This window comes from Spermophilus citellus (genome assembly GCF_964194105.1).
Source record: "Spermophilus citellus genome assembly, chromosome: 5".
Taxonomy (NCBI): Eukaryota; Metazoa; Chordata; class Mammalia; order Rodentia; family Sciuridae; genus Spermophilus; species Spermophilus citellus.
In genome coordinates this window covers 124,160,985-124,185,354 of record NC_138186.1, presented here as the reverse complement: position 1 = coordinate 124,185,354, position 24,370 = coordinate 124,160,985, and the positions used below count along the sequence as shown (strand labels likewise).

Below are 24,370 nucleotides of genomic sequence, written 5' to 3'. Positions count from 1 at the left end.
TTTCTTCACCTCACTTTACTCTGACAGACCAACTCCAATTGCAAGATTGTACAAAAAAGAAACAGACAACCAGAAAGGATCTGACTGACAGATGGGAACCTTTTAAAGACCAGCGAAGAACTTTCCCAAGAGACTACTCATAAAATCAACATGTCTTAAAACAGGTAGTAACAGACACAAACAAAAACATAGACATATAGAAGGAATTCCCAAATTTAAGACCAACAAACCAATGAGAACCTAGAACAGACCTGAAATAAGTAAATATCTCTAGGTTCTCAAGTCCTGCTTGACCATGTCTCCTACACCTGTGGCATCACAGATGTCCCCACAGAGAGGGATCAGATGTTCTCATGAAGAGGAACCAGATGTGTGGAATCGAGGGTCTCAATGCCTGAGGAACTCACCAGTTGGCCAAAGATGTGGCTACTTTACTAAGTTCAGTTTCCTTTTTTTCAAAGTGGCCCAAGATGGAGCAACCCTACAATTCAGGAGAGAAGGAAGGCTGGGGTTTCTGATGCAGAAAAAGCTCAGGCAACTGCTGGGAGAGTCTCTCAGTCCCTCCCCTTACTCACAGGAATAGTTCCTCTGATTTCACCTGAGGCAGACTTTCCTAATTCCTGCAATTGGCCCTCAACAAGTTCTCCAACCACCTTGCATCCTCAGCACATGAAAGTGGGGCTGCTTGGAGAGTCAGGCCTGCCCAAGAAACAGAGGTTGCTGTTGAGTTCCATCTGGGTTGCCAAATTTTTTACTAAAAGTTCAGTCCTTGTCCTCAATGCCAACCTAACAATGAGGACACAGTTTTGAGAAAAAGGGAAAAGAAGTTTTATTGATTTGGTATCAATGGAGAAACACAGAGGACTCCTGTCCCAGAGGCTATGATTCTGTCCCTCAAGGGGAGCAGGAGACTTTTAAAGAGGTGATTCAAAAACTACATTTCACGTGTTCTGTCCAGAGTTGTAATTCATTTGTTAATTTGGGAGCTTTTTTGGTGCCACCCACAAAAATATGAATTACTGCATTCCTGAGGTGGTATATACTCAAGGACAGATGGGAAAGAAAGGTAATCCTATTTCCTCTGAGATTAGGGAGGAGGAAGGGATTGAGGAGGTGTAGAAGAAAGGAAGAGAAACATGTTCTTTTAAAAATAAGTCACAGTGGCAGAGCAATAAGGCTATATTCAAAGCATAAAATGGACCACTGTTACAAACCTATCCTGCTGCCCTGGCACAACTAGGCTTTGGATATGACATAATGTATCCACCTATTTAAATATCCCAGTAACTTTTTTAAGGTCCTACAATGATCTGATCACTATCTACAACTCTGGATTTATCTTGTAATTATTCTTTTCTATAGCACATTTTGCTCTAAGTCCAAAGTGTTTTGTTTTGACTGTAGCCTTAAAACTTCATTGTTGTCATTTTATCTGACTGAAATGTTCGCATGTTGTTGATGGGTTTGTTCATCTGCACCCTCCCCTCCTCACAGAGACCTAACATTAATTTCTCTTTAAGCCAATTTTAGTTATCTTCATAGCAGTTGTCAAGATTAGTTTATTACTTATTTATCTTCTATGACTCACCAGAATGTAAACATTGATTGTTCCGGATGTTGTGTATTTTGGTTACTGCTGCAGCTCTACTTTCAAAATGCCTTTCCCCCCATATTTTTTAAATTAGTATAGAACAACTTTTTAAGGTACAGCTTTTTAATATTTGTTGAATATGGTCTGAAAGACAAATATTAGCTATGGGTGATATTTTACAATGAGGAAAAAAAAATCTTATTCTCCAAAACTGTGGTACACATTTTTTAGCTTGACACCTACACCCACCGTTTATTGATACTAGAATAGAGGACTACTCTAGACAATAAGTTAGGCTCCTATTTGCTTTAAGACCCACCCAATATATTTGCTTGAATGTGGTATTAAAATCCTTAGGTCTTATTTCTCTTCTTAGTGGATCAGGTGTTCAACTCTTAATGACAGGATCAAATCTGCTATAAGGAAAGATGCAAAAAATCCAAAAACGAAACAGAAAACAAACAAACAAACAAAATCTCCAAAGCCTACAACTCCCAGAATGCACTGCAACGCAGACCGGCACGGAGCGGGGCACACTGGGATTCCTTCCGTCCCGGGCAATGAGGAATTGTTTTCTTTTTTATTTTTTTCCTTGAATGCAGTATTGGGGCTAGGATTTTGGGGTGTCGCTGATTATTTCTCGGCTGTGAATGTCTGGTATTTGAAGATTTGGAGAGTCTGGCCGTTGTCTATCAGGCCGGGAGAGGTAGTGGACTCCCGGTGCTCGCTCCTCTGCCGGCGGGACCGACGGCCGGACTGCAGCGCCGACCCGAAGAGGAAGCCGAGCGGAGCGCAGTGTGGCACTTGCTGGACCCCGGGTCGGTAAGAACTGACGGCCCCGTTCTGACTCCTCCGGCTTCAAGTTGTGACCCAGTTAGGGTCTGGATCGGTTTCGTGTTCTAGCTCGGGACCTTGGCGCAGAACTTGGACAGACTCCGCCTTGCGGAAATCCTGCCCCACCCCCTCCCTGACCTGGCACCTTGCCCCGCCCCCAACCTGACCTGGTACCCTGGGAGACTCCTGCCCCTGGCCTTCAGTCTCTCACTTCTGAGCCTTGTTACATCAAGTGTATCCGGTGCCATGTCCTAGCCGGTAGAATAAACTCTAGTGTGGTGTTCCTAGCACTAGGGAACCAAGAGAACTTCCTTCTAAAATCAGAGACTTGTTTTCACTTGCATGTAGAGAAATGAGGAAAAGGAGGACTGGGTAGGGAGGCCTGTAAATATATATAAATGAAGGAAATAATGTCCTTATTTTTCTTTTCCTGTTTGTTATAGAATAGTTCTAAGCTGAACAATGGCCTGTAGTAGCAGGGTGGTGGCCGTGATTGTTTACAAATTACTTATTAACACTACCTGATTCGTTGTCAGTACTTTATTACTTCATAAAATCCAAAAGTAACTGTTAATACAACCCATTTTACAGACCGAACCTCAAGGAGATGACACCACTTAATGGTGAAACCCGAAGCTGTAAGACAGTTTTCTAGACTTGGAAATAAGCTTCTATTAGAACTTCTTGGCTTTTCTCCTTTGGGTTGAATACAGGCTGTGGAGCATGACCAGGTTAGCATTTTGGCTTCCACCTTTTCCTGGCTACCTTGTCCTATCGTGGGTTTCTTTATGTGTAGAAAGATATTAAATAATACTTCAATTAGTGTGATATATCTAAAGTTGTTGAAATGCCATTAAGATATGTTTAGTTCTCCTTCCCATTATAACCTACCTTAAAGTTCTATATTTAGGTCAATCATTCAATAAATAGGTGACTTCCCCTCCCTCCTCCTTGCAAGCCCTCTGCCACTGGGCTAAATCCACAGCCCCTAGGTTACTTCTCTTTGTTGTCTTTTACCTGACTTGTTTTACCTGGAAATTAAATTTATTTTTAATTGAAATTTTTTGTTGTTGTTGTTTATGCTGAGGCTTCACACATGCTAGGCTAATACTGAGCCTTTCCCCCAGACAATTTCTTAAACATACTTTTTTCTACTGCCTTGGACCAGATATACCTTTTGAAATATTTTATTTTTAAAATTATTTGTTTTCATTGTTATTACCTTTGACAGCTTGAAACAGAGTACGTATTGAACATCTCCTATCTGAAGTGCTTGGGTCTGGAAATGTTGTAGATTTGGGAATTTTTTAGGATTTTGGACTACTTACAAATGCATAATGAGATTGATATCTTGAGGAAGGAACCCAAACCTAACCATTAAATTCATTTTTGTTTCATGTGTACCTTTGTTTATGTTTCATAAACAACTTATGTGTGTGTGTATATATATATATATATATATATATATATATATATATATACACACACACACACACACACACATACATACACAGTCTGAAAGGAAACAACTTATATACCTAGTCTGAAAGTTTTTAATGTGCTTGTATTTTAATTGCCACCCATCCTTTGATGTCAGGTGCAGAATTTTCAACTGAGGCAACATGTCAATGCTCAAAGTTTTCAATTGTGTAGGATTTTGGGGTTTTGAATTAGGGATGCTCAACCTGTGAAGAAATTTTGATTGAGATGTCAATAAGTTTGTGTATTTGAGGAACAGTAAGTACATTGAAAATTTCTTCATCATAATAATACAGCACTAACTACCAGAGAATTGTCCTAAATCATTTTATGAAAGGCATTTTTTTTCAACTCCTACTTTGATACTAAAACAATATTGTGTTCTTTATTCTAGCTACTGTCATACCATGCTTTCCTGTGACATTTGTGGTGAAACAGTAACCTCAGAACCGGATATGAAGGCTCACCTGCTAGTTGTTCACATGGAAAATGAAGTTATATGTCCTTTTTGCAAGTTGTCAGGTGTAAATTATGATGAAATGTGTTTTCATATTGAAACTGCTCATTTTGAGCAGAATACACTAGAGGAAAGAAACTTTGAGAGGATAGATACAATGCAGAATGGAACTTCAAATAACAAGGACAACAGTCTACAGAGTACAGTGGAAGTCAATTCAAGTATTCATTCAGCTTGTGCATCTAATCCAAAAGGTTCAGCTCAAAGCTTGCCTGAGGATGATACTTTAAAACGTAAAGAAGTTTATTCAGAGAACTTAAGTGAATCTAGAAAATTCCAGAAAAGTAGGGGAAAACAGTCTGGCTTATCTGAAATAAAAGAACCAATTTATGAAACAATGTATAGTCCTCCTGAATGTCCATTTTGTGGAAAAATAGAGGAATGTGGTCAAGATATGGAAACTCATGTGAAAACAAAGCATGCCAGTCTTTTAGACACTCCATTAGAAGGTAAAGTGTTCATTTTATTATAAATTATTATAAGTAACAGTAGTCTCAGTTTAATATGAAGGGTCTTAAAGTTGGTTTGTGAGATGACTACTTTTAAAACAATCAGGTTTATGTGTATAAAATTATGTGTATTGCCATTATTGAAATACAAAAATACAGTTATGAAAAAGGATTTTGATGCAGATTTATATATAACGTTCCATTGAGATTAGTTTTGGAAATTGTGTTTTACTTCCCCCAGCCCATTGGCATCTAGACTGTCTTAGATTCTGATTTTGTATTAATTTCTTCTTTGACTACATTATCATCAGGGAATACATTATGATATCAGCTCTTTTGAAGTTTTTGAGGCTTATTTTATGGCTCATGTTTCATGGGTGGTTGAGGAAAAAAGTATATTCTGCTTTCTTTACTATACATGTTACTTAAGATCCTATTGTTTGTGTTTAGATTATCTATTTTCTTGCTGATTTCCTGTCTAGTATTGTCTACCAAATTTTTGAGAAGGAATTGTTGAAATCCACATTTATAATTGTAAATTTGCTTATTTTTCCTTTCAGCTCTGTCAGGTTTTACTTATGTATTTTGAGGCTTTATCATTGGTGCATATACAGTTAGGATCTTTTGTCTTTTTTCCCCATATATTTTTATTGATGCGGTATAGTTTTACATACTAATTTATGCATTTTTCTTATTGTCAAGCTTTAGGATTTATTTGTGTATTTGGATACAGGTCCTTTATATGTATTTTGCGATTATTTCTCCCAGTGTGATGCTTTTAATTTTAATAGCTTGTTTTTCACAGAAGGAAGTGTTAAGCAGAACTTAAGATTTGTTTATGACTCATGCTTGTGGTGCTATATCTAACAACACAATGCCAGTTTCTAAATGTTTTAGAGTTTTTGCATTTTACAGTTAGATTGCTGATCCATTTGAATTAGTTTTGTAAATGGCATAGTCAGTGTCTAGATTCTCTTTTATGTGTTCCCTAATTGTCAGTGAAATTAATATCTTTTTCACATATATATTTTAATTTTCTCTATTACAAGGTAATGTTACATTTTTTGTATACTTTTCAATTGAGTTAAGTGCATTCTCCAACTGTGTTATATTCTTGTCCAATTATCTGTTGTCTTTTTTAGTTGCTTTTAAAATATATTCTCAGTACTAGTTCTTTACTGCAGCTGTATTCAATAGGCTATTGGTTATGATTTAATTTTGCTCAGAATTTAACTTTTATTTATGTACACTTTACATGTATTGTCTAAAAACATGCTCTTGACTTGAGTTTGTAAATGTATTCTGTATATTTTCTCCTAAAACTCTTAATTCTTTGTTCTTTTTTCCCACCTTTTTAAAACTTCATCTGGATTGTGTATGTAGGTATCAAGTGTACTGTATATGCTGTGAGAATTTGGGATCTAAGTTTTGAGTTTTTCCTTTTATAGAAACCAGGTTTAACACTGATTTTATCTTGTCTTTTTTATTAAATTTTCATATATGTATGGCTCAGTATCTGTTCTTTTAGTGCTATTTTATTTATTTGCTTAACTGTTATGACCTCACTTTCTCACTGTTTTCATAACTATGGCTTTATAACATGTTATTGATATCAGATAAGATAGTTCTTCTCTTTGTTTTCATTATTAACTTAGACATTCTCATTACTTTTGAGTTTTAGAATCTTTTTGTCAAATTCTTTGAAAATTCTGTTGAAATATTTGAAATTATATCAAAGTACATTTCCACATGAATTTAGGTCATCTTATATCCCTTAATAAAGTTTTTTGTTTGTTTTTTCATTGCATATTTGTGCTAGCTTTATCCTGTAGTTCAATTTCCTTTGCTTTTGTAAATTGGAGTTTTTCTCTTATCTAATTAACTCTTGCCCATTTATAGAAGCACCATCAGTTTCTAAGGTATCTAGTCTTGTTCAAATCTTACTAATTTTGATAGTTGTCTGTTGATTCCTGCCAGTGTTCTAAGTAAATGCTTTTATTATCTACTAATGAAAGAATTAAGGACTAGGACAAGGACTCCACTGATGATAAGTGCCTGATACTACTCTGTTGTATACTGTTTCCTACAAGTTTCTCAGCAAGCTAGTGCCAAGTTTGTTTTATGGTAGCCTTATGAGTTTGAACGTGTAGTTGAGTGAAAAACAAGCTGATTGTCATTAAAGGTACAAAATTTGCAAAATTAGATAGTTGGATTTAACTAATATTCAGGTACAATAAATGAAACAAGGGAGTTTGATGTTGGTTTAAAGGAGCAATAGTCATATAAGGAGGCATGGAATCTAGGCTAAAAAATAAAAAGTCAAGAGAGAGGTGATGAGTGACAAAAACATAGGGCCGCATGTAACTTCTTTTTAGCAGTTTTAATTAAGCCAAAGACTTTAGACTGGTAGAACTAAAAAAAAAAAAAAAAAAAAAAAAAAAAAAAAAAAGGTGGGAGGATGAGAGGAGAAATATTTAGAATAGAGATTTCAAAGGTGGGTCAGTTATTGGAGATACAAATGAAGTGTCTATTCTTATTAATCAATGGCTCAGTCAGGGTAAAGAAAAAGATTATTGGGAATGAAGGTAAAGAACCATTCCTATGGATATTGAAGTTGCTAAGAATAATCACAATATAGGGGCTAGAAAAAGATGATTGTCATTCAAGGGCTGAAATCTTTAACTAAAAGACATGTCTAAAATTTTAGAAAATATTTACTAAGAAGGGGTATGGAATTCTATATTCTAGTGACATGAGTTAGTGAAAGATGGAGATTTTGAAGAAACAAGGAAGAAAACTGGTTTGAAAATAATGAAAGGGAACAAAAGAGACACTGTTTCTACTTCTGGGACCCTGAATTGTGAAAGAAAAATTGCTTATGTGTGTGTTCAGGAGCTGTCAGGGAAATGAACCAACTAGATTTCAGTTAATGCAAGAAGGTAAAATGAATATTCAGAGAAAAATTGTGGATATAAGAGGTTGACTGATGACAGAATGTGATTTCTGGAGGGTATAATAGGAAACTTTGAGGGAATAAAAATGATAATAGTTCAGTAAAATGAGTGGATGTACTAAGAATGGTTAAAGCCTTAAGGCACAGCCTCTGACTAATTTGAATAATTAATTGTTAGAACAGTGACAGAGGTATTATCAGCCCTGGATGGCCAATGACAGCTAACCTGTGGGACATGGACTTTTAGTGGTTTAGTATACAGGGATATGAAGTGTAGTGCTTGCACATTGAGAAAAATTCATGATGAGTTCAAACTAGAAGAAATGGAGAGATTGGCTTGCCATAATGAGTGTGATGCCCAAAAAATGAGCAAAAGCTTCCTTTGGGCATTGGTTCTGAGACATTTTATCGTAGAGAACTGACTGAAAGAAAAAGTTTTTTTATGTCCTAGCTACAACCTTTTTAATGTCCTTTATGGAAACTGTATACTTTTATTTCTTAGTGCTGTTTTGGAGAATATTTTCAAAGATTGACTTTCCTCCTGTTAAACATACTTATATTAGATTTTTGCTCTGTAGTATCTCTATTTCTTCACAGATAATTTCTTGAATTTGTAGATTTCCAAATTGTTTTTCATGGCATTTGTGTTAGTGACCTTTTCATCACCGAGACCAAAGTACCTGATCAACAGCTTAAAGAAGGGAAAGTTTATTTCGCCTCACAGTTTCAGAGGTCTTAGTCCATAAACAGCTGACTCCATTGTTTTACACTCTTGAGGCAGAACATTATGGCCAAAGGGCATGGCAGAGGAAAACCACTTACCTATGGCAGCAAGGAAGCAGACAGAGAGAGACTCACCCCACAGGGAAGATGTACCCTTCTTTTAGTGTATAACCACAGTGTCACACCTCTTAATAGTGCCCCACCTGCCTAGAGTTACCATGCAGTTCATTCAAAATAGGATGGACTAATTAGGCTATAGCTCTCACAGTCCAATCATTTCACCTGTGGACATTACAGCATTAACACAAGCTTTTGGTGGACACCACATATCCAACCTATAACATTACTTCCCTGGACTCCAAAAGCTTATGAACATCTCACAATGCAAAATATATTTAGTTTATCTCCAAGAAGTCCGTAGTCTTTACAGTTCCAGCATTGCCCAAAAGTCCAAGTCCAGAGTCTCATCTGAGACTCAAGGTAAACTCTTGGCTATGAGCCCCTGTAAAATTCAAAAGAAAGTTACATATATTGAATATACAGTGACACAGTAAATATTCTCATTCCAAAAGGCATAGAAAGGAATATGGACAAACCAGAATGCAAACCCAACCAGGCAAATATCCCAGAACTTCTGGCATAGCATGTAGGACACATGACAATGTAATGTGCTCTTCAGAGGGCTTGGACAGTCTTGCCTCTTTGACCTTTGGTTTTTTTAGTGACCATAGTCTCTCTTTTAGCCTGGATGTCACCTCAACTGCAGCTTTTCTCTGCAGATAAAAACATCTCCTATTTCTCAGGGTCTCTATAATGGTTTTGGCTTCACCTTCACACTTTCACATTATCATCCCCAGGGGAAGTCCATGAGATACCAACCCTACTACACTTTGCCTGGCTCCCAGGTGGTTGAACACAGTGCAGCAACTTCCTAGGCCCCCCTGTACAAGCAGAACATTCCTGTGATTCTTCTCAAAGGATTAGTCCCTTTTATATCCTTGAGCTTCCAGTGGATGTGGTCTTGCAAATTTCTGAAGTTCCCCTCAAGCCATTTTTCCTTTTGTTTTTGTGCAAAGTAATTAGCATCTCTTAGTGGTTGTAATTTCTATAAGCATCACACCTTCTTTGGCCCCACTTTTACATGCACTTTTCTAGCTGAACTGCAAGTTTTAAAAATCATTTAGCTCTGCTTTCTGTTCCCAATTTTCACAGTAAACGGGGCTAAAAGTTGTCAGCAGTATCCACATCGTGGCCTGAATGTGGTGCTGCCTTGAAATTTTCTTCGGCCATTACAGTATTAATTAGGCTGTCACCTTTAAATTCAGTCTTACTCAAAGTGTCAGGACATGGCAAGATGTAGACAAGTTCTTTGACAGAATATAATATGAATGATTTCTAGTCTAGTTCCCAAAAGAGTCCTCACTTTTCTTTGAAATCTCATGGACATACTCTACATTCCTATGGGCATTCTGGTGGTGTTAGCTCCTACCAGAATTAGTCATTAAGCTCTGCTTACAAATTCTAAGGCTTCTCTTTTCAGCCTGCATCTCTATAAACTTTTCCAAATTCCTTCTGCAAACCAGCTCCAAAGGCTTCTGAATCACATTTTCTGGGGAGTCAACAGCAAAAGCCCCACTTCTTGATATCAATATCTTTGTGTGTTAGCTTTTTACTGTCTACTTAAATATCTGATAGGAATAACATAGAGGAGGGAGTTTATATTGACTTTCAGTTTCAGAGGTCTCAGATGGCTGATTCCATTGAGCTGGGCCTAAGAGGAGGCAGAACATCATGGCCAAAGAGGATGGCAGAGAAAGTCTACTCACCTCATGACAAGCAGGAAGGGGGCAGGGGTAAGGAGCCACAAAGAAGATGAACTCTTCAAGGATCACCTCCTCTAGCCACATCCTACCAGCCTATAGTTACTGACTAGTCCATTCAAATTAGGATGGACTAATTAGGCTATGGCTCTCACCATTCAATCATTTCCCCTCTGAACATTTCTGCATTATCACAGGAGCTTTTGGGGGACACTTCATATCCAAACCTTAATAACGTTGGACCTATGAATATATTTTGTAATTCACATTTAATTATTCAACTTAATGAGGGTTTTCCCTCATGTGATCCCCTCCCCATGAAGCAGCTTCATGGTTCTTTCACCTTGGTATTTCACAATCACCACTTTCAAACCAGGCCTTATATTTATGGATTGCCTAGTGATTTCTTTCTATGTATACACAAATCCATCTCCTCTTTTGTGCCCATTATCTTCTAGGTCTGAGTCTTACAGAGGTACTTCTTCTACATCTCTTCTGGGCAAGCTAGACCTATCTATCTCCAGTGCTGTCAGGTGGATCCTTTTCTTTAATCTCCTCCAAAGTAGATAGTATGATCCCATTTTCCAGCCTTCTGCTGGATGCTTGAGTTCAGCATCTCACCTTTTGGTGCTGAGAATTTATCCCCAAATTCCATGTCTAGACTGGCCCTACTTTAAGCTTTGGTTTTCCTTTCAGTGTTTCTTCTTTTGACTAAAGATCTTAGAGCTAATTACTGTTTTTCTTTTTTTGGAGTGATAAAAGGTTTGTACTATGCTCAGTTCTTCATCTTGACCCTGCGAGCGGAAAAATAACTTTTAAATCCAGTTACAAATGGTTTTTATTTATACAATGAGAGTAGTAGGGAATAGACTTAAACATGTTTAACCTAACCACAAAGTGCTTTTACTTATATGGTTAGTAAGTGGTATATAGTCTTTAACATGGAATGAAAAATCTTGAAGTTTTAAAAAGGAAACTGGATTATGTCTCTCATACAGACTGTGTTCAGCCATTCTATGACTGCCCTATGTGTGGGCTCATTTGTACAAATTACAATATTCTCCAGGAACATGTTGACCTGCATTTAGAAGAAAGCAGCATTCGACAAGGTATGTTTATGTGCTAACAATAAAAATGTCTTGATTTAACTTCTGCCTCCTGGGACACATCTAATTTTCATATTAGTTATATAGGGTGAGGGGAAATCATAGTATTTAAAAATAAATTTGTTCCTTTATATAATTTTTATCTATCTGTAACTTTTCCCTTAGAAATATGTCACAAAATGTTGTAAAGGATGAATGAACCATGGTGACCAACATCCAAACTAGGATTGTGCATCCTAGATTTTGCTCAGGGCCAATAATATTTAGAAGGTGCAGACATTTGAGAGAATGAATATTAAACTTTGTTATTTTTAGAAAGTGTTTCATTTACAAGTTGATGGCATTCTTTTATCAGCTAGAAGTAATAAACTTAGCATTTGGCCACCAGAAATTGTCAACTAGGAAGCTGCCACATGGCACATAATAATTTTCAACATGTTTATGAACTGTGTAACCTGAAAGTCATTTTCAGTACATTTACAGCTGCTCACCCCAGCTTCTAAAATTATTTAGTGGTTAATAATGACTCTATAAAAGTTTTCTTCTGTTCTCTGTCAATTTTAATTGTGACATTAAGTAATTATTATGGTGCCTTAGACATGAAGGTATCTTATATAAGTTTCTCAAACCTGCTGAAGGAAAACATAAAGTAGACCCTAAAAGAAATCAATTGTATTCTACTCTATTTCTGTTTCTAAAGGATTTTAGATAATTCCCAGTAATGGGAAGATTTCTTAGTAACCAGTATCATGAGTCTAGTACCAGAATCAATGATTTCCATGCACAGCAAAATCTGTTCAGTCAGCCCAGCCCCCAGGTGCAAGTTAGTTGAGTACAGATAGAATAGTCTTCTATCCTGATGGTTCTGTACCACTTATTTCAGTTGGTGATCTGTATTCCCTTTGACAAGATTGTAAGGGAATACTGGGAAAAAAATACCCTTTTGAAGTTGACTATCTGGTAATTCTTACTGAGTTTACGATGGGCTTTCTATGATTATGTATATTATGTAAGCCTGTTGTGGGTAATAAAATAAAGATATGATTCAAGAAAATCACTGTATCTTTTGTTAAGGTAGACTAAAAATTAATCACCAAGTGCATATTCCAAGAATGGAAAGAGGAACCAAATAGGAAGATATAGCAGTGGCTGAGAGGTTTGAAAAGAAAGAATTTTTCAGCTACATAATTAAACCATCAAGTTGGGATATGGTAACTTATCTGGATTGAGGAATGCACAGACAAGTGGTGAAGCATTTCTTCTGGTGTGTCTGTGAGAATATTTCCAGAGGAGATCGGCATGTGTCTGAATTGAGTGGGGAACACCTGCCTCCTAAGTGGGCAAGCACCATCTAATTGACCATGGGCCTGGATGGACCAGGAAAGCTGGAGAAGGGGAATTTTCTGCCTTTTTCTTCTTCATTGGAGCCAGTTGTCCATCTGCTGCCCTTGTTTATCATATTTCAGATTTGCACCAGTGGCCTTTCTAGAGTTCTTGAGCCTTTGGCCTTGAACTTGACCTTGCACCCTTAGTCTCCCAGGTTTGATGATGGGTTACTCGGCTTTCCGTCACTGTGACAAAATACCTAATAAAGTCAACTTAAAGGAGGAAAGATTTATTTTGGCTCAGTGTTAGATGTTCCAGTTTATGGTCACTTGGCTTTATTGTTCAGATGAGGCAGAACATCATAGTGGGGAGCACGAGGTAAAGCAGAACTGCTCACCTCCTGGCTGCCAGGAAGTGGAAAGAAAGAAAGCATGAAAGGAAGGGCCAGAGACAAAAACATACCCTTCAAAGATCCACCTCCATTGACCTCCTTACTGTTCCAACTGGGACATGCTCTACCTCCAAATACCACAACTAATATTACCAAGTCTTTAGCCCATGGCCTTAGGAGGACATTTCAGATCTGAACCATAACAGGTGGCCTCTTGGCTTCTTAGACTGAGCCACACTACTGGATTTTCTAGTTTTCCAGATTACAGACTATTGTGGAACTTTTCAGTTTCTGTGATCATATGAATTAATCCTGTAATCAATCCCTTCATGTACACATACACATACATATTCTCATTCTGTCTCCCTCCCTTCCCCCCCCCCCCGGTTACATTTCTCTCAAGAACCCTGACTAAAAACATGGGTCAAGGTGACAAGATACTGGCTCCAAGGCATCTGAAGGAAACTAGGAGAGAGGAAGGCAGGGCAAGATGTTGAAAAGTTATATAATTTGTTTGAGGCCAAACTGTAAGTTATTATTTAGCACTTATACTTTGAAAATGTAAATTTTTATGCTCTTTATTACTGCCTCTCTCCCTATCCTTACTATTTCTTTGAAAAATCAATCTGCCTTGTTTATATTAAGGAGCATTAATGAAGAGTATTACTTCTTCAAATTTTGGTTTCCTCAGTAGATAATAACCTACTTCATATGGTTGTCATAAAGATAATGAAAAACACCTGTTACAAACAGCTTAAACAGTCAATGAATATTAGGTATTGATGAAATAGAGGTTATTTCCTTAGCAAAAGCAGTTCTGAGTTCTGCCAGAATTGTACTCCATGGTTCAATATAACAGTCATGAATAAATGATAAACAATATCAGTAATTTTTTAAAAAATACTTAATTGATAGTAAGCTTTGATTTTGGCAATTTTTTTATTTTATTTTTTGGGGGAGTACTGGAGATTGAACTCAAGGGCAGTTGACCACTGAGCCACATCCTCAGCCCTATATTGTATTTTAATATAGTGAGACCCTGTCTCACTGAATTGCTTAGTTCCTCACTTTTGCTGAGGCTAGCTTTGAACTCGTAATCCTCCTCCCACAGCCTTCCGAGCTGCCAGTTATTTTATTCTTAACATTATTTTACTAAATATCTAATAGGCATGGATAGAGTCCAGTGTTCTGGTGATCTAGAATTGGCTCACCAACTTCAACGAGAAGAAGACAGTAAGAGGAGATCTGAAGAATCAAGACAAGAAATGGAAGAATTTCAGAAACTGCAGGTGCAAAGATTAATAACAATTATAATATTTTGATTTGGTAGAGTTCTTATTTCTAAAATATGCTTTCAACACTTCATTCTATTATTTTTGCCCTTATTAAAAACATTTTTTGGGCTGGGATTGTGGCTCAGTGGTAGAGCGCTTGCCCAGCATGTGGGAGGCACTGGGTTCAATTCTCAGTACCACAATTTTCTTTCCAGATTAAAAAAAAAAATGGAAATAGAGTGATTGAGTAATTTGCCCAGAGTTAGACAGTTATTAGGAGGTAAAGTCTTGATTCAAACCTGTGTAGGTCAATAGAGAAATTATGAGACTTGAGACTTAGAATTTAAATACTTGTATAAATACTTAGACATGAATGGTAACTTAGAAAAAATGCCTCTTGAGTTCTAGATTTTTTTTTATAGGTTGCAATTTTAGGCATTTAGAAAGAACCATTTGTAATACAAAGTGCAGTTTAATGATATTGAAACTGTGTTTACCTTAGGTGAATTTAACATTTGTTGAGCTAGACTGTTACATTTTTAATGGATTTATATTTTTCATAGTTTTTTTTTAATTTCTAATTTGTGAACCATAGTTTTATTTGGGCTAATAATGCTCACAGAGTTTTTTTCCTATGTATTATAGAATAATGTATAAATAATAAGTGTTTATAATCAAATAGTTTTGAAAATATTCAATTAAACTAGTTTGACTACACCTCTTAAAGCCTTTAATATACCAGTATGCATTATAAATATCATTTTCCCAGATTTGTTGACCTCTTGTCTTTTTTCTGCAATATCTCATGCATGGCTATTTTTCCATGAAATGTGCTTTGGAAAAATCTAATTTCAGATTTTGTTTCTACTAGTGATTCATTTATTCACAAAACATTTTTCCACCAGGATTTGGAGGAGGAAGGAAAATGGCTTTTCCTAAGTCTTTTGGGGATAATATAAAATGCAAAATGCCTTTTCAACATTATCAGTACAAAAAAAACTTCCAGTATTTATGAAGGTTTCTTATATAACTACTATGTAACATGATATATAGTTCTCATAAAAATCTTTAAGTTGATTTATGTAAAAACCTGTAAACCAGAATGTTTTGATATATATTTCCAAATAAATAAAACTGGCAAGTTTCCATCTCATTAATGTACAGGAACATAAAAATTATGACCTTTGTTTTTATGTTCAATAGCGACAATACGGTTTAGATAATTCTGGAGGATACAAACAACAGCAATTACGAAATATGGAGATTGAAGTAAATAAGGGTAGGATGCTTCCATCTGAATTTCATAGAAGAAGAGCTGAAATGATGGAATCGCTAGCTCTTGGTACTGATGATGGAAAAACAAAAACTTCTGGTGGGTACTTTTACATCAAAATCATAGTTTTATTATTGCATATACCACTGAGGTAATAAAATCATTTAATTTTGTTTGATTTTCACAATCCAAGGTTTATATGGTATGAGGTGAGAATAAGTTCAAATAGTATGCTAATCATCTAGTAGACTAATGCTAATAGAAACCTAGTAGGAGCCATATACAGAGTTAAATATTTCAGAGCCACGTTAAAAAAAAGTAAAAAGACACAGGTAAAATTATAGAAGCCCAGGTTCCTAGACCTGCAGTGGGGTTGTGGCCTGACAAACTAATTGTAAGTTGAAAATATCTTATGTTGAAAATGCATTTTATACACCTAAGTTGCCGAACATCATAGCTTAGCAAACAGTACCCTGTAGGATGTCAGTAGTTTATCTTTGTAATGTCATGACTGACTATGAACTGTAGCTCACAGCTGTTACCCAGCATCTGGAGAGAATATCTTACTCCACATCCACAGCTCAGGGAAAGACCAAAATTTAAAGTACACTATGTAAAATTCAAAGTGTACTATGGTAGTCAAAAAGTTGTGTTGCACCATCATAATTCTATCATTTTAAGAGTTTAAACCCAGTGTATCAAAAATATTATTGTAACATGCAATCAATATTAAGAACTATTAATGAGATATTTAACATTCTTTTTACATTCTTTTGAATCCAGTATGTGTTTTTTATTTTATAGCACACCTGTATTAGAAGAGCCACATTTCAAATGCTTAGTAGTCACATGTAGCTAATAGCTAGTCTGTTCAGTACATTTTTTTTGGATTCTAAAAGTTTTTTATACATTATGTCACTTACCTTGAAACAAACATCCTCTTGTGTATTGTTAAATATTCTGCATGAGATTATTTCGCTTAGGTTAAATAATTTTCTGAAAGCAAGGTTATATAGTTGTTATTGGCCCAGCCAGTATTCATAATTAGGTCAGCCTTATTCTAAAGCATGTCTTTCTCCTGACAAGTGGTTATTTAAATTGCCTTTTTGTATATATGTTAGGGTAGTAAAAAAATTTATATAAAAATATATTTATATGAGCTATTCCCCTCAGTGTTTTTTTTTTTTAATCTGAATGTTTTGTCACATTCTTGAACATTTTTAAAGCTGTTAAATCTTTCATTGTATTTTAAATCCTGGTGTACCCCTCACTGATTTTAATTCCTACTCCCAACAAAAGGAATCATTATCATTAATTTTGTGCTTATTAATCTGATGGATGTTTTACTACTCTTACTAAATATGTACTTCCCCATAAATATTACATACTATTTTACATGCATTTAATCTTCATAATAATGTGATATAAAATGCATGCTCCAAATTGCTTTAATCAAGTATATTGATTCTTATAGCTGTACTCCATTAATTTTAGCAGCAGTATAGTATTCCTTATATGAATTCTATACCACTTAAACCTTTGATCTACCTTCTTAAAGACAAAATTCCATCTTCTTTCAGGATATCCATCATTCAAATAAAAAGCATTTGGCTATTGTCATTTTGGTGCCACATGTTATAAGAAAGTATGGGGAAAAAAACAAGAAAGTATAGGCTATGTAAGTAAGATATCCCTGCCCATAAACTTTATAGAGTCCTTACAGTATGTAAAATATATGCACAGGACTGTAGTATTCTGTGACAAAATGTGACTAGTACCTAGAGGGCACAAAAAATAAATGCAGTGATTATTCAGAAAAACAAGACAGAAAAAGGATCCTTGAGAACAGTACGATTTGATCCTTGAAGGATCTGTGTGATTCTAAACACAAGGAGAATATACTGAAATAAAGGTAAATTTAAGGATTGCTTGCAGTAGGCTTCATGTACCATCCACTAATACTATTTTGTAGGTTATAGAGAGGTATTATTTTTGATTGGGAGCAAATTGTTGAGAACCGAATGGTCTCCAACAGTATATATTATAAAATGAAGAGGCAAGGAAAGCTTTCATACAACGGTTCTACTTTTATGTGTTGAGTCCTGCAGATGTGGAGGTATGAAATATAAACAACTTTAGTTCAGTGTAACAAATAATTTTCTAGTGTCAGGAAACTTGGATTGTAGTAATAAGCAAGGTCATGAACTAAAGTTGTAGCCGTAATTAAGGCTACAAAGAAAGAGATGGAATGGTTAGGATTTAGCTATGTAGTTTGAGGATGGGGTTGGTATAGAGCCATATAATGGTGGAAACAAATCCTTCTGTATCTTCTCTCTTTTCTTAGGAATTATTGAAGCCCTTCATAGATATTATCAGAATGCTGCCACAGATGTGAGGCATGTGTGGCTTTCTTCGGCAGTGGATCACTTTCATTCATCTTTAGGAGACAAAGGTTGGGGTTGTGGTTACAGAAATTTCCAAATGCTACTTTCATCATTATTACAAAATGATGCCTATGATGAATGCTTGAAAGGTATGAAAATACTGAACTCTGAGCTTGTCTCTGATATAATACACATATGAAATGGACTGAATTAAAATGTAACATACATAATTAATAGCTTTAACAAAGTAGTACTTTAGTGGATATTACATAAGAAACTTGAAATCTGATTGGAGGGAGAGAATTATGTAGTGGATATTAGGAATAACTGTCTTAAAATCCATATTGTGGACTCCTTCACAGTATATGACATACTGCCAAGTGATATTGTTCAGTACTTTATTAACTGTCATGTACTTTATTTGCTAAAATAATTTTAGGTATGTCAGTTCCTTGCATTCCAAAAATTCAGTCTATGATTGAAGATGCATGGAAGGAAGGTTTTGATCCTCATGGGGCCTCTCAACTTAATAACAAGTTACAGGGAACAAAGGCCTGGATTGGAGCATGTGAAGTATATACACTCCTGACCTCCCTGAGGGTAAAGTATGTACCTGAAAATTTCAGTTTAATGCCATTGCTATATCTTTTAGTTTTTTGGTAGTTTGTTTTTTGTTTTGTTTTTTCCCCAAATTTTGTTTTTATCCAAGAGATATATATAGGTAGGGGAAACCAGCACCTTATTTCAGGTCTCATGCTCTCTGTATTCTCAAGTCCAATTTTTCACAGGCAATTTTTACTCCCATTGTTTTTAAATAACATGCATTTGTAGCTCTTTCTTGGTTTATCAGTTGTAGACAGTATCGATTGCGTTTTAAAAAATTGTTCTACCTGCTCACCCTCAGTCTAACATGACTTAGTCGGTTTCTATTAAAGACAGAGTTTACATTATAATTGCATAAATATTACTGATTGCTGATTTTCTTCCCTTCCTGAAAAGATTTCTGAAATTTTTCTTAATCATTGCCTTTCCTTTTCCCTTTTACTATTTGAGTTAAATATTCCTTTTTATTAATATATTCTGAATTTCTGTTTAAATGTCTTCTTCTGTATAAAATTATACTCTGTAGGGTACTATTCACTATTTTAAATCTAAACATGAAATCAGACTGCTGACCCTAAAGCCCTGTTCCTACATCTAAACAGTTTATCCAGAAGTTTATTTGAGCACCCGAAACTCAGTAATTAGCTGCAAGTTCTTAGCATTAAATTTAATGTGACAGAGGTTAGCAACCAGTACAATTTGGATATTTTGGAAATTTATTGCCTAGAGAGACAAGAACAGGCTGTCTTGTGCTGTTGTTTGAAGTGATATTCTGTTAATGCTTTGGGTTATACTTGATCTCTGTAAAATAGTTGTTGAATATTATAACCAGTATTTACTCAAGGGTGACTTTTCTTGAAGGAGGCACACCACCATTAACTGGTGCCAAGTAGGAGATAGATAAAAGGACAGATGTAGGTTTACACACAGGTTCCTATGATCTTTACGTATATTCTTGTCTGTTATTAGAATTTGAGAAAATTAAAAGTATTCTGTATATTTTTAGTGTATACAAATGGCTATTGAGGAAGTAAAATCAGAAGTCAGCTTTAAACTGATCATCAGGGTTAAAGAATTTAGAATAAAAACTGTGTCCTGATTATGTGTTGATTACTTAAAAATCAAGCATGATATTCATTTACTATTCAAGGAGATTTTATGTCAGCAAATATTGTAACCTTTAGGTCAGACATAATCTTATTGTGAATAGTTATTTAAATAATTGTTTCTCCCACAAAGATAATAATTTTCCAGTTAAATAATAAAAATTTATCATCTTCTTTCTTCCTTCCTAGAAAGAATTAGCAGATCTAAAAATTTTTTTGTATTTGATAATTACATCAGTGAAAGTCCATTTTGTCAATTTTTTTATTAGGTGCCGTATTATTGATTTTCACAAGTCAACTGGTCCTTCAGGTACACACCCTCGTTTATTTGAATGGATCCTGAACTATTATTCTTCAGAGAGGGAAGGGAATTCCAAGGTAGTATGGACATCTAAACCTCCTATCTATCTCCAGCATCAAGGTTAGTATGACTCATAAAACAATGTTCTTTGGAAGACAACACATTGTCTATCACTTTTGGACAATTTAAGTTTCCGATAATAGGGAAGAGGGGGAATATTGTGACAATACAGAGCTACTGGGTCATTACAGTACATTTTGGGTAATGAAGGATCATATTCCTGGCATTTTAAGGGTCTTTTGAACTCATCATTTCTTGGGTTATGTTTCTTTTCTTTCCTTTCTTTTTTCTTTTTGTTGTTATTGTTGTTTGGTATCATTGGTAGAAACCAAGGCCTGGTGCATGCTAAGCAAGTACTCTACCACTGAGCCATATTCTCAGCTCGTCATTTTCTTTGCTTCACTCTTCTTTGATTGTTCATCACTTATGTCACTTAAGTGAAGCATTTTCTTACCCCACCTTATTTAAAACTGCAACTCCTTTTCCCAACTACCCACTACTGGTATTTCCTTCGCTTCTTTACCTTGTTTACAGTGTCTATTATTATGTAAGACATTTTTGTCAATTTTGTTTGCTGTTATGTTCTTTGCTGCTGAAATAGTGCCTGGCATAGAGATACTTGATCAAGTTTGTTAAATGGATGATTTGAATTGACAGAATAAAGAGACATAATCATTGAATAGGAATACAAACCATAGGAGATTAAGCCCTCCTCATTGATATCTAGTATATATAAATTTACTTCTGTTTCCCTTTAGGAACTATATTTTTGTTCTGGGAAAGTCAATTTCAAGCCATTTTATTTAAGATAATTTGATTAAAGAAGAGGGAAAGCAAAGGGGATCAAGAGACTAGGAAAGGGAAAGGAAAATTGGTGGAGTGGAAGCACAATTTTTTTGTAATGAAGCCTTTAGAAAACTAAAATTGAACAAAAAACCCCTAAAGAACAAGCAAGTTGAACTAATTACTTTGTGCATTAGGAGAGGTCTCAGGTATAGACACGTTAATGACTGACCGTATTTATATTCTAAACACACACATATATGTCCATATAATATTCATATATACAGAGAACAGGAATATATATACATTAATATCTGTGTGTGTATAGCAGAAGGTGGATGTGACATATATTGGTTATTTTATATTTTAATAGGTCATAGTCGGACAATTGTTGGAATTGAAGAGAGAAAAAACAGAACATTATGTTTATTGATATTTGATCCTGGATGTCCTTCTCGAGAAATGCAGAAACTATTACAGCAAGACATAGAGGCTAGCAGTCTCAAGCAACTTCGGAAATTTGTGGGAAATTTAAAGCATAAGCAATACCAGATAGTGGCAGTAGAGGGTACTCTTTCTTCAGAGGAGAAAGTTGTAAGTATGATGCTTGAATGGGCAAAACTTTAAAATTTCTAGTTAAAATTAGTATTATCCCTTTGTATCTCCTAACATCTCATTCTGTTTCATTAAGTAGACAAAGCATTTGTTTCTATATCACTGAGTTTCTGGAATGGATATCTTTTACACTTTGTTGTTGTTGTAGATAAACATACAGTATCCTTATTTATTTTTATGTGATGTTGAGGATCGAACCCAGTGCCCCACACATGCAAGGCATATGCTCCAGCACTGCGCTATAACTTCAGTCCCTCTTTTAAACTTAAAAGCAACTTTCAATTGCTTTATACAACTTCATAAAAATATTTAATTTCATAATATTTAGCTTAATTTTTAATATATGAGTTATGAACATAACAATAAATATGGTAAAAATATATCTTAATATGTAGACCTAATTCATAGTGGTTTTATAATTCTTCTTTAGTAAAATATGACTTGCAGGATTCCTGAGGCTCTGTTTTATGCACTTGAGCTTGTTGTTGATACACAGTTCTAGAATTTAGACTTGCCACATCTTAAGAAACGTGCTCCTATTTGAGTACTTTACGTTGTTTTACTTCACTTTCAAGGCAAAGGAGACAGAGAACTATAGAAGAACATAACCCCCTTGTATTTCCTATTTTACTATATGCATATATATATATATATATATATATATATATATATATATATATATATGTTTATTTTTACTGGGGGTTGAACTCAGGGGGCTCAACCACCAAGCTACAACCCTAACCCTAACCCTTTGTATTTTTTATTTTGAGACAAGGTCTCACTAAGTTGCCTAGGGTATCATTGAATTTGTACTCCTTCTTCCTTAGTCTCCCAAGTAGCTGGAATTACAGACCTATACTAGTTTTCATCTACCCCTGGTAGAGGGAGATGGTTTTCTTAAAGTTTCTTGGTTCTATAACTCCCTATTGCTCTCCTCTTTTGTTGTTCTCTTCCCCTCTCCTCATCCTGTTTTTTTTCCGCTGTGAGCCAGCACTTTTACTTTTAACTCATTATGCCTTAAATAATTACATTTTCTTTTTATTTCATTCTGTTTTGTCTTTATTTGAATGTTCTTTAATTCCTTTATGGCTTGGCTTTTTAAAAAACTGTTGATTATTAATTTTATAAGTTCGAGGCTGGAATTTTCCTTAGGAATTTTCATTACTTGAAAAAGATTCAGATTTTATTTTTATCTTAGAATAATACTTAATATATAATATAATTAGTTAATTTCTAGCTTACAATTAATACATTTTAAAATTCCCTTTCAAGGCCAGGAGACAAGCTTCTCAAGTCTTCACAGCAGAGAAGATTCCTTGAAGAATTGAGTATTTTAATGATTGTGGAATTATACTTCGTTTTCCTAATTCAGATATTGAACTCCTTAATAAAATTTAAGAATCTGAATTCTCTAAGTACTCAACATATAATTTAATTTCTAAAATGCCTTTATTAAATTATACCTGTAGTGCTTTCTTATTTAGTAATTATTTCAATAAAATGTCTCGTTTGCATTATGAGTTTTGTTTTTCTTATGTATGTTTCAGAAATCTACTTTGTATTATCGTTATAAGCTAATATGTATTAGGTCTTTACTTCTGTTAGGTGCTCTTAGTATTTGAATCTATTAATTAGTTAGTCTTCAGAATAGTTCTTTGAGACAGTACTATTATTATGCCCACAAGGAAGCTGAAGCTCAGAGAGGTTAGTAGTTTGCCCAAGAAAATTATCGTGATCCAAGATATAAACACAGGTTGTCTCCAAGTCCTATGTTTAATGTGTCCTATAGGAAAGGGACTTCCAAATTCTGGTTGAATGTCTTGTATGATTCCAAGCAAGAATGCTGCATTGGTCAACATCAGCAGAAGGGAATTCAAGAGATTATCATAAGTTCTCAGAATCCATGGTTAACTAGAGAACTGGGCTGGAATCAGTCAATTGAAGGCTAACATGGTGAAATTTATAGCAGGAACAATCTGATGAGGAGCCACAGTACATTGTCTGCTCGGAATTCAGATTCTAGACAGGACTGATTTGATTGACAGGAGACTATCTAACAGGACAGAGGTCCTCAGAACGAAATGAAGGTGGATGAAGAAGTGGAGATTAAGCAGAAACAACAATAATGCAAATGTGTACCATACAATGAACAGAAATCTACTGAATAAAGATTTATGAATTTTAGGTATTCCAGCAAAGACTGAAATTTGTGCTCTAACGATGAAATAGTATTGACAATTAGAGAATTCTGGAGCCACCCTTTCTAATGTTCTGTCCTGCAGACTAGTAACCAGTTTTCTATTTTATATCCTCTTGCAATTGTCCTGGTTCATGCCATCACTTTTTCTAACCAAGGTAATCTGATAACCTCCTAGTTTCCCTGTATGCATTTTTTATTATTTGTTTTCCAAACTGAAGCTAAAGTGTTCTAAAATACAAATGAGTTGTTTGACTTTCTAGTTTAATCCTCCCTATTGTTCATGGGTAAAAATCCATCCTTTTTACCCTCTGGCCTCAGCTTACCTCTCCAGGTTCCTCTCTCATCCCTTCAAGGCAAGTTCACTCAGACTCAAGACTATTGCCAAAATCCAGCTCTTTCTGCCTAGAACCCTTCGCCCACACTGCTCTACCTGGTGGCTCTTAATGGTACTTCTTAATCTGCTCAAATCTAGAGTAAGTGCACTTTCTAGGTCCTCGAAGCAGTGTAACTTAGTGTAGATGAGTGATCCATAAACTTCCAGTCTATGACAAGTTAAATTTAGAAATTAAGGATTGCTGTGAT

At 35.3% G+C, this 24,370-nt stretch overlaps 1 protein-coding gene across 5 annotated transcripts; it reads left to right on the top strand.

The window, feature by feature from the left end:
- Window positions 1-1,909: 1,909 nt before the first annotated feature.
- Window positions 1,910-23,100, top strand: ZUP1 (zinc finger containing ubiquitin peptidase 1). Of its 5 annotated transcripts, none has more exons than XM_081296350.1 (10): window positions 1,931-2,413; window positions 4,299-4,870; window positions 11,365-11,475; window positions 14,357-14,478; window positions 15,667-15,835; window positions 18,081-18,269; window positions 18,560-18,725; window positions 20,099-20,250; window positions 21,347-21,567; window positions 22,861-23,100. In XM_081296350.1, the coding sequence occupies exons 1-10, from the start codon at window positions 2,091-2,093 to the stop codon at window positions 22,906-22,908; spliced, it is 2,073 nt and encodes a 690-aa protein (XP_081152476.1). In that variant the 5' UTR covers window positions 1,931-2,090; the 3' UTR covers window positions 22,909-23,100. The 5 variants fall into 5 exon arrangements, 4 of the variants coding, with proteins under 4 accessions (XP_081152478.1, XP_081152476.1, XP_081152479.1 ...); XM_081296353.1 differs by having other exon boundaries at window positions 2,232-2,409; XM_081296351.1 differs by having other exon boundaries at window positions 2,272-3,156.
- Window positions 23,101-24,370: the final 1,270 nt, after the last annotated feature.